This window comes from Elephantulus edwardii, unplaced genomic scaffold (assembly GCF_000299155.1).
Source record: "Elephantulus edwardii isolate Elephantulus edwardi_28Jun2011 unplaced genomic scaffold, EleEdw1.0 scaffold00007, whole genome shotgun sequence".
NCBI lineage: Eukaryota > Metazoa > Chordata > Mammalia > Macroscelidea > Macroscelididae > Elephantulus > Elephantulus edwardii.
Window position 1 is genome coordinate 15607390 of NW_006399757.1, and position 10344 is coordinate 15617733.

Genomic DNA, 10344 nt, shown 5'->3' on the forward strand with positions numbered 1-10344 from the left:
ATAATTTCCACACTCTGTTGGGTCACCTTTCTTTGGAATGGAAATAAATATTGATCTCTTCCAGTCAGTTGGCCATCTGGTTGTCCTCCAGATTTCCTGGTACAACTTGGTGAGCACATCCAGGGCAGTGTCTGTTTGCTGAAATAAATCAATTGGTATGCTATCAACTCCTGGAGCCTTGTTTTTAGCCAATTCCTTCAGAGCAACTTCATCACCATAGGGTCTTGCTCATATGCTATTTCATGAAATTCCTCTGTGTCAGCCAATTCCTTCTGACACAGTGACTCTGTATTTTTTCCATCTTTTTTTGATACTTCCTGGATCATTTAACATTCTACCCAAACTATCCTTAAGTATTGCCACCCATAGCTTGAATTTGTTTTTCAATGGGAGACAGATGTTGAATGTTGAATGTTGTAGGCAAAAGTAGGAAGGATTGATGGGAGTAGGGAAAGGTTGGATTAAGAAAAAAAAACAAACCCAAAAAACAAAAAAACAACCAAACATGTAGCAGGTGGGCAGCAACACTGAATATTGGTCTTTTGAATGCTTGTCTGTCAGATACTACTAAATATATTTTAAAACTGAGACAGACTAGGAAGAAGGATGGGCCATCCACTTCCAAAATGGCAGGCCTTCGAAAACCCTATGTACAATAGAGCATACGTAGAAAAATCATATAACTATATTAATTTCTTACATTAAAAATGAGCAATACTAGAGAATATGTAACAGAACTATTGAGTTTGTCTTTCAAGATGGCTTTTCTCTTAAGGATGACTATCTATGTGAAAGAGAGGCACTATAAGAATGGGACATGTGGGCCTATCCACAAAGGGATTGGCTAGCTACCATGCCACAAGATTGGCCAACGTTAACAATCTACAAGAAGATTGGCTAGTCTCATCTATATCTATAAATACATAACTTTCAAATAGCAAGAAGTTGTTGATGAAAACTAAAGCAATGAAATAAACAATATCAAAATCACTAATGTAATTTTCAAAATTCCATTAAATAAAAGTACTAAAATAGAATCATGGAAAAGCATATAGTGTACATTAGAAAATCAACCAAAAATGATCAAGATTAACAAGTCTAGTAAAGTGGTTAGACTTTAAATTAAAAAATCAATACAGGCAAAGAGACCATGTTACTTAGAAGATTAAAAAATCAGCTCTTCATCACAGTGTACATAGTTATAGAATGGGTCATTTTGAATTTTCAAGGAAAAAATGGAATTAAGACTTTTTTTTAATCTGGTCAAAAACAAGTTAGATATTGCAGCAAAAAACTTGGATTGATTCAATATAAGGACTAGCAGAATTTCAGCAACACTCCTCGTGTTCTATTATATTAGCTATAGCATTAATACAAAAAAATACGAATGAGACAATCCAAGGGTGGTGTGGTGTCAAAAGTTTACCATTCAAAGTATCTTTTATTGCCATTGACTACTAGCTCAATTCTAGGTCGCTTCTGGGGAAGTCCACTTTCCAGCTGCACTGCAAATGACAGTCTCCAATGCTCACTGGTCCCTGCAACACTGGCCTGGATCACCTACAGTCATGTGAGTCATTCCTCTGATAGATCTGAGTCTCCATGAGACTTTCCAGTGAGCCACCAAACCCAAAGGACATAGAGGAGTAGGGGAACTGAATAAAAGAGGAATTGTGGATGTTGGAAATAATGGAGTTATCTAGTAGATCAAGTATTTGGGACATTGTTAACTTACAACTTCTTGTAACTGGTATGCTACTAATCTTAGTAGAATGAATTATGAATGCAGGTGGACAGAAGGATGTTTTACTAGATCAGGTAGTAGGAAATTGCCTAGAGTTAAATGTCCTATGGAAAGCATGAATGAAATTGGTATACAAAACATAGGATATTTGTATTAGATATATTATGGGGGATGGGGAATAAGCCATGAAAAAAGGTGCTAAAGTTACTAAATACGGGGCAATACCAAGAAATCCTATGGCAAAATGTAACACAAAAGAGACTGCAGTATAACGTTTATGTGTAAGCACCAGCTGGCATCAATCTTCTTTCAAGTTTGAGATGTCTGCTCCTATTACTGGTAGATATTCACACCAACTGTCTGGTGAAATTTAGAACAATTCCAGTTCTAACACCTCCCAGAAACTACAGTTCACCAGAAGTTTTCATATTCCAGAGATCTTCATTTTTAATAGCTTATTAACCCAATACAGCATTGTATCTGGGGAAATAATAGTTTCTAGTACTTAATATTATCACAGCACTAACTCAAGTTATCATTGAATATTTATAGTTATTATTATTGCCCTTGTGTTGCTAAGTCCCAGGCCATACCTCTGTGGCAGTTTAGATCAAACAGCTGGTCACTGGGAGAAGTATGGGAAATTTCTTTCTTTGAAAACCAAATGAAATGTCACCTATGAGTTCGTTCTGACTTAAGTATGATTTTATGAGACAGAAAAGTTTTAGTTTCATTGTATTTATCTAGAACATTGCAAACTAGATGTTTTTCTAAGCATTTTAGAAATATTATCTTATTTAAACCTCCAATAACTCTAAAATGTGAATATTAAAATTTTCCATTTATAAATTAAAAAATTAACAATAAAGCCTACAGTACAGTCTAGTCAATCAAACTTCAGAGCCTGTTCTTTTCCCTATAGTAGTATCAACTAAAGCAAGTTCTTTTTTGTTTGCTTTATGCTAGAATTATAATGTGTTTCTTGATAACAAATAATCAAATGTTGAATATAAGCTATATTTGGCAGTCAGGTAATTTAATGAAAACAAAGGAATTAATTATAATAAATCAGTCTGACAAACAGATATTTCAAAACACAAGTAAATCATAAACAAGAATAAGGAAAGTCACAAAAGAGTTGTAAATTATTCCTGTGAATTCCATCATATATGTTCATTCTTCATCAATTTCCTTAGACCAAATGTCAGATGCAAATGTAAATGAGAAGGTGATTGGTTGTAGCGATAAAGATGACTCCTCTTTTTGGTCTGGGGATTGCATGTGTCACACAGGGCTTCTCAAAACACAAAAAGAATTTTATCAAGTCAAAGTGATAGAAAAAATTAGGTTTAACAAATTTCTCACTGCTTTCCTACAAAGTACGACAACTCAGTAGAGATTATTAAATCAACACTGAAATACTTACTTTTAAGTCCCGTTTTAGCATTTCTTCAAGAAGATCTACATATTCTTCATCTTCTTTTGCATCCTTAACTATACAAATCTGTTGTGAAATTCGTTCTGAGAGAGAGGGGGGGGGGAAGATGGGGAGAAGAAGGTTCAGCTTCAAACAGATCACAGAACCAAACCCTAATCTGTTGAAATCTGTTCCCATCTACCCACCTGATATTCAAAACTATGCAACAAGAATAAACAGGTCTTGATTCCAGGCCAAAAGGGCCAACCTGTTGCACATACTAAGATGTCCTTTTCAATATTTAAATCAATAAATCCATATGTTAAATGTTTAGTGTGGGGGTGATCAAGTTGTGTGACCAAAAGAAATAAAAAATCCTGAGATACAATGAAAGACGTAACTAGAGCTCACAGCTCCTTGGCTTGTCATTTGAGTCTTTCTATGTTTATCTATTTATTTCACAGAGTTCTGGTGGCCCAGTGGCAAGAAGCTATAACACAATCCCGAAGGCAAGCAGCTCAATTCTACCAGGGGAAGATCTGCAGGAGAAGGATGGGCATTTTTCACTGCTCTGAAAACCCTCTGGAGGATCAGTTCCACCTCGATGGTCCACAACAACAACAATAACATTTATATAGAGAGACTTTCCCAGAATGTTATAGACGCCCACTTTCCAGATAGATCTTCCCTTTTGGCTTTAAGATATCTCCTATGTACAGACTCACTGTGCCACCTGTTCTCTGTCCAAGTGCAGAATTTTTCTTGTCACTCACCTCAATTTCCTCAAGTCACTCCAAATTACATCTCTGCTTATTTGACTTAGTGTCCAAGTGAAAATGGGCAAATAAATTTTTTCCTAATAGAAAATGTTTCTGGGAGACCATCTCATTTAAAATGACAAGCTGGGATTTCAGGCAGACTGAATCATCATCACTTTCCATAAAGAGCGGAACTCACCCGACAGGCAAGTTCTCTCACACACCAGACTCAGGACTAGAGAGGACTTTTGGCAGGGGGAGTTATCTTCCTGGTGAACTACCCATCTAGGTTGAGCTTTCCCACCACCTGTGGGACCAGAGTGGACTCAGGTAGGGTGGGTTCCCTCTCCTTCCCTGTAGAGATAAGCTACCCAGCCAAGACGAACTTTCCTGCAATGCATGGGAAAAGAGAGGACTTAAGGCAGGGTGAGTTGCCCTCCCTAAGAGCTCCCAGTGAAGGCAAATTTCCTGGCAGCTAAGGGGACCAGAGAGGTTTTCAGGCAGAACAAGTTGCCCTACTCTGCACAGTGAGCTCCCAGCCAAAGTCACCAGACTCTGAAAGGACTGCAGGTTAGAAAATCTCCATCACAGAAATGGTGTGGAAAAAGCAGACTACCTCACACCCCAAACAAAACCAACTTAAGATATCAGCCCTAAAATAAATAAAAATAAAAGAAAAAAACTCACAGTGATTAAAACAAAGGAACAATGGGTTCCTGAAAGTGCAAAGTCTTATTAAACTTCTTGACACAGCATTTAAAAGAACAACGTCCAATTATTTTCAGCAGATGAAAGGCCAAGTCGAAGAATTTGAGGAATATACAAGCAAAATCCAAGAGGAATGTAGAAGAGAAATACAAGACAAAACAGATAAAAACAATGAGGTACTGGAAAACCTAAATAAAAACCAAGAAGCAGCAAACCAGAAAGTTAAGACCAATGTTTGAGAAGCTGTCAACATGTTGGAGGGAAAGATGAGCAGAAGTGAAAAGATGGAGCACAGCATCAGTGAAATGGAAGACAGAATTCTCAACATTCATCTGCTGGAGCAAAACTGTTCTTGTTAGGTACCACAGAGTCAAGGACAAGATATATAGTGACACGATGAACAACTGATCTGAGCCCTGTCCTGTCCTGTGACATCCTCAAAATTTCTGACATACTCAAGCCCATTGCTGAAATCATTTGCCAAACAATCTGGCTGAGGGTCTCCCTCTCCTTCTTTGGCCCTCCATCGTCACTTGTAGCAATATCCAAAGTATGTGAGATAAAGCTTTGTTATTTTTGCCTCCAAAGAGCACTCTGGCTGCACCTTTTCTAAGTCATATCTGTTTGTTCTTTTGGAAGTTCATGGGCTATTCAATACTTTAGATCCTTTTCACTCTATTTTATTCAGTACTCAAAAATAATTTTTTGCTAGATAGAGAAAAAAGCAAAATCAAAAAAGAAGAAATATAAAGAATTTCTAAGAACAATGTGAGAGATCATCAAGGGGAATAATATGTGCATAGTGAAATTACAGAACAGGAGGAGCAAAACAAGGCATTAAAAAAATTGTGGAAGGGTTATTAGAAGAAAACTTTCAGGTATCATGAAAAATGGGAGAAAATATACCCAAGATTCTAAGCAAACCCCAGATAGCACAGACTCAAGAAGAAAAACACCAAGTCATTTCATACTCAAATTTGTCAGAACAAGAAGAGAATTCTGAAAGCAATTAGAGAAAAATGAAGAGTAATTTATAAAAGATAGGAAATGAAGGTGTCATTTCTCAGTAGAAACCATGTGAGCAAGAAGACAGTGGCATTTAGCAAATATTCAAAGAAGACAACAGTCAAGCAAGAATACTGTACCCAATAAAACTATCCATCAAATATGATGGAGAAATCAAGACATTCTCAGAAAAGCTCAAACTAAGGGAGCTTGTGAAAACAAGATCAATGTTGCAAGAAACATTAAATGATGTCCTTCCCAAAGGGACACCACCAGCAAAAAGTGAATGGGTCAAAGTAATCAGGTACAACACAAAAAAGAATCCAACAAAATTATAGCAATAAAACTTTGGGCTCTCAGGTGGATGCTGCTGTCAGCACGTGGGGGCCCGGGTTCGAACTCGAAATAAACTTTGATAATTTGGCTAATTGGCTCGGTGATCTTTTTGGGAACTCACTCCGTTACATTTGGAGGCCCCAGCGAGATCTCTCTAAATTCTATCTAAACCTTGATCGTCGGCCAACAGAGTAACTGTGACATCACCGTAGGATTCTTCCTACCTGAAATAATGTTCATTTTAAATTTGTTAAACTTAGACAAAGATGGCTGCTCCGAGACAGACAGGCAACGGACAAATAAACCTGGTAAGTAGGCAGAGGTAAAATGGAAAGATCCAATGAATAACAAATAGTTGGGGCCCGATCCAGTTCTGGTCTGCGGTCGAGGCCATGTTTATGTTTTTCCACAGAATGAACAATCTCCTCATTGGCTGCCTGAGTGTCTTGTGCAGCATTGGTCTGGTGATGATGGAAGAGACCTACTGGACATATGTACAGATCCTCCTCTCCTGCATCTGGCAACATGGAATGAGTCTCACATACCTGTTTATGTTAACAATACTTATGCTTTAGGATATCCCTCTAATAGTCATATAAAATGGGAAGAAAAACCATTCAATTATTCTGGGTATGCTTTAGGATATCCTATCTGTTTTACCAAAAGCATACAAAAAAAACAAAAACAAAAACGGGTGTTTGTTAATAAGATGCAAAGAGTATCTTCAGAATTAGACAGTGGAAACCCATCATGGACTGTACAATTGAATTATATGGCTTTCTACCAACAAGCTTCCTGATATGGTGCAGGCAGAATTAATAGTATCTTTCCAGCAGATGCCAACTTTCCCTCATGTTTTGAGAAAGGTCATACTGGCATCTGGCAACCATTTTGGAGAAAATGTTATCATAACAGTGCTAGGGCATACTCTTGTCTAACATTAGTACCGGTAATGTAATTTTTAAAGGACCAACGGTTGGAATGCTGCCCCGCTGGGACTACCTTATGTTATTAGACTGGTCACCTCTTTATACATATGGTTCTAGACTTCCTTTGAAAGGATTCGTAGGAGGAATTTGGACTATTGATATGAAGAACTTTCAAACTGAATTGTGGAAATTAGTTGCAAGTATGGGATCGATAAATATTTCCTGTATCCCAAAAGATAAATGTAAGAGAGATAATGTTACAAATGCTAAAGTCATGTCTTGTGTACCTGAACCATATGTCTTATTAATTGGTAATAATGTGATCACTGGTGATTATCCAAAATATAACATAAGTTGTTCTCGTTGTAAAATCTCTAACTGTACCAGCTCTATTACCAAAGATGATTCAGTTGTTATTTTAAAAAATCCTCCTTTTGTTATGACACCAGTAAAGTTAAATGATATTTGGTATGATGATAAAAGCTTGCAAATTTTAAGAGTTATATAAATTGTCATTAAGAGCCATAAGAGCTATAGGTCATGTTATTGTAGGAATTGTTTCTCTTATCTCTGTGATTGCTACCGTCTCTACTTCTGCTATAGCTTTGACTCAAGAAGTTCAAACAGCTAAGTTTGTAAATGGGTTAATGCATAATGGGACAAAAAATTGGGTAGAGCAAGAAAATGTGGATGATGTTATGGAACAAAAATTAAATGCTCTATATGATACAGTAAATGTATTAGGAAACGTGGTACAACAAATTAGAATGAAAGAAAAGTTAAGAGGTCATGCAGCCTAGGACTCTATTTGTGTTACAAAATTAAAATACAATAGCTCAGATAATGAATGGACAAATATAGTATCTCATTTAAAAGGAGTTTGGATGTCTAATAATGATTCTCTTGATTTGTATGATTTGCACCAAAGAATTATAGAAATGCAGAATACTCCAGATATAAATATCTCTCCAGCGGAACAAGTTAGTCTAATTTTTAAAAATCTGAAAAACTGTTTTCCTTCAGTAACTTCATTTAGAAATCTTTTTACAATTGTTGCTCTTTGTATTGTTATAATAGGTATACTATGGATCCTCCCTTGTGTTGGTCATATATTAGGCAAGTGTTATAAAGAATTCCTGGGTAAAGTACATAAAATTCAACTTAAGGTCCTATCCAGACAAATGCAGGATGTGTAGCCAATGACGGGTAAAGAAAGAGACTCGCTCTTGATCCTAAGACAGGAAGTAGCATAAATTGCTATTATCCCCATGACGGGCAACTTGAGTTTAAGTTCTCTTATCCACCTAAGACAGGCAACATCCTATATTTTATAAGGGGTGAACTGTTAGGGGCCTTACCAACTTGTAAAGCAAGTTTAGCCCTCTACTGTGAAACCAGCAAGACTAACTCCATCTTGGCTAGAAAATATGCTTGGCAATAAACCACTCAAGAAGTAAGATGTTAAAAAAATAAAAGTGACCAAAGATCTCAGACCTTAGGAAATGTAATCTACCGAAACTCTTTGTTTCTTAGAGCACACAATAAGGTATTCTAGAAAACATCTTTGTATTGTACTGAGGTCTGTAAGAGTTAATGTTAGACCTGATAGTCAACATCTCAGATGGTAAAAGATAATGCGATTGTTACCATAGACAAGGTCCAAATTTATTATTTTTAAAAAAGAAACAAGGAGGTCTATGTGCTGCACTCGGAGAAACTTGTTTTTATGTTAACCATTCTGAAGTAATCAAAGAAAACCTTAAAATCCTTATGGCTCAAACCCATTATCAGTACCTCACTGAAACTGATGAATCAATGATTTTATTAACTGAGAAAAACTAGTGGGAAATGTGAGAACCAAGTATCAGAAAATCAGATTCTGGTAAAGTATAGCTACCCACACCCCACCCGCTTGAGTAGTTTCTAGCCAACAACCCCCACCTGTGGTATATCACACCTTGATTAGTCAACTGCCATAAAGTGGAATTCTTCTTCGTATAAGGGGCTTTTCGTTAGGGTAACAAACTTCCCTATATTTGAAGTAACCAATCAGATTCAAATAGGTTTCCAAACCATTTCCTTACCAATCAGGTTCAAACAAGTCTCCAAACAGCTTCCCTAAGCTAAATAGCTAACCAATTGAAAGCAAATTAGTACTCTAACCACTACAGGTAGCCAATCGTAGAACATATAGTTAGACAAAGACGTAACAGGAGTATAAAAAGGAGAAGCATGCGCCAGCTCGGGATGCTGCTGTGTCAGCATGTGGGGGCTGGGGGCTGAACTCGAAATAAACTTTAATTTGGCTAAAAAAAAAAAGGAAACAAACTTTGTCTGTCAATAATTACACTGAATGTGAATGGTATAAATGCACAAGTGAAGAGAAAAAGAGAACAGCTTTAACAAACAAAATCTGTCAATATGCAGTCTACAAGAGACACACTTAAAAAGAACTTAAAAAAACGGAACTTAAAAAAGAAATAGACAACACCATGATAGTAACAGGAGACTTCAGTATACCACTCTTAAGTGAAGATAGGATGATAGAAACAATCTCAACAAAGATGCTGAAAATTAAACTATACAACTGATAAACCCACTCTCATAGATGTATACAGGGTAATGTACCCTAAAAAAAAAAAAGCTCAGTAAATATTCTTCTCCAGTACACATGGAACACTCTCCAGAATACATCATATTTTAGGTTACAAAGCAAGCCTTCATACATTAAAAAAAAGTTTAAATAATAAAAAACAAAAACCTATAGACATTACCATTCATGAAATCATATAAATCATACCTTCTTAGGCCACAATGTTACAAAATTAGAAATCAAGATTGTACAATTTGATGGGATGGGGGTGAGGGAAACTGAAAAAATTTGTTCTTAAAAACAATGTATTCATTCCATTTTTGTAAATAAACCAGTAGAAAATTGAAAAATAAATAAAGAGATTCATCGAGTTTCTCTGTGAAAGGGCAACCTGGAAGCTAAATAAAACTTTCTGAAAACAAATGAGAATGAAACTGCAGCTTATTAAAAACTCTGGGATACAGCAAAAGCTGTATTTAAAGATCAATTCATAGCAAGAAGCAAACACATTTAAAGGGAAGAAAGAGTGAAAATTTAATCAAATTGCTTTGGCAAATAGAAAACTAACAACATGAAAACCATGAAAAGAAAGAAAATTATAAAATTTAAGGGAGGAATAAATGAAATAGAAAACAGAAAAAACAATTAAAAGTATCAATGCCAGACCTTGTTTCTTTGAAAAGTTCAATAAAATTGATATACTTCTGGCAAGGAAAAAATACAAATACAAATAATCTGAATAAGAAATTAAAAGGGCAATGTCACAACAGAACCAACTAAAATAAATGAAAAACTATACTCAAACAAACATAAAGACCTACAGGAAATGGACAAATACATAGAAACTCACAACC

The 10344-nt window shown here is 36.0% G+C and overlaps 2 protein-coding genes across 2 annotated transcripts in view; one reads left to right on the forward strand and one right to left on the reverse strand.

Annotated features, from left to right (window-relative positions):
- Positions 1-10344, reverse strand: part of ISPD (isoprenoid synthase domain containing) — a 390875-nt gene that overhangs the window by 265521 nt on the left and 115010 nt on the right. Inside the window, exon 6 of the mRNA XM_006880260.1 lies at positions 3171-3265. Within this exon, the coding sequence (XP_006880322.1) occupies positions 3171-3265 (95 nt within the window). The remainder of the gene's footprint in view (positions 1-3170; positions 3266-10344) is intronic.
- The window catches only part of LOC102868576 (cellular nucleic acid-binding protein-like), a 7710-nt gene continuing 1421 nt past the window's right edge, over positions 4056-10344 (forward strand). The window contains exons 1-4 of the mRNA XM_006880370.1: positions 4056-4125; positions 4673-4803; positions 6159-6276; positions 6936-7097. Coding sequence (XP_006880432.1) covers positions 4056-4125; positions 4673-4803; positions 6159-6276; positions 6936-7097 — 481 coding nt within the window. The remainder of the gene's footprint in view (positions 4126-4672; positions 4804-6158; positions 6277-6935; positions 7098-10344) is intronic.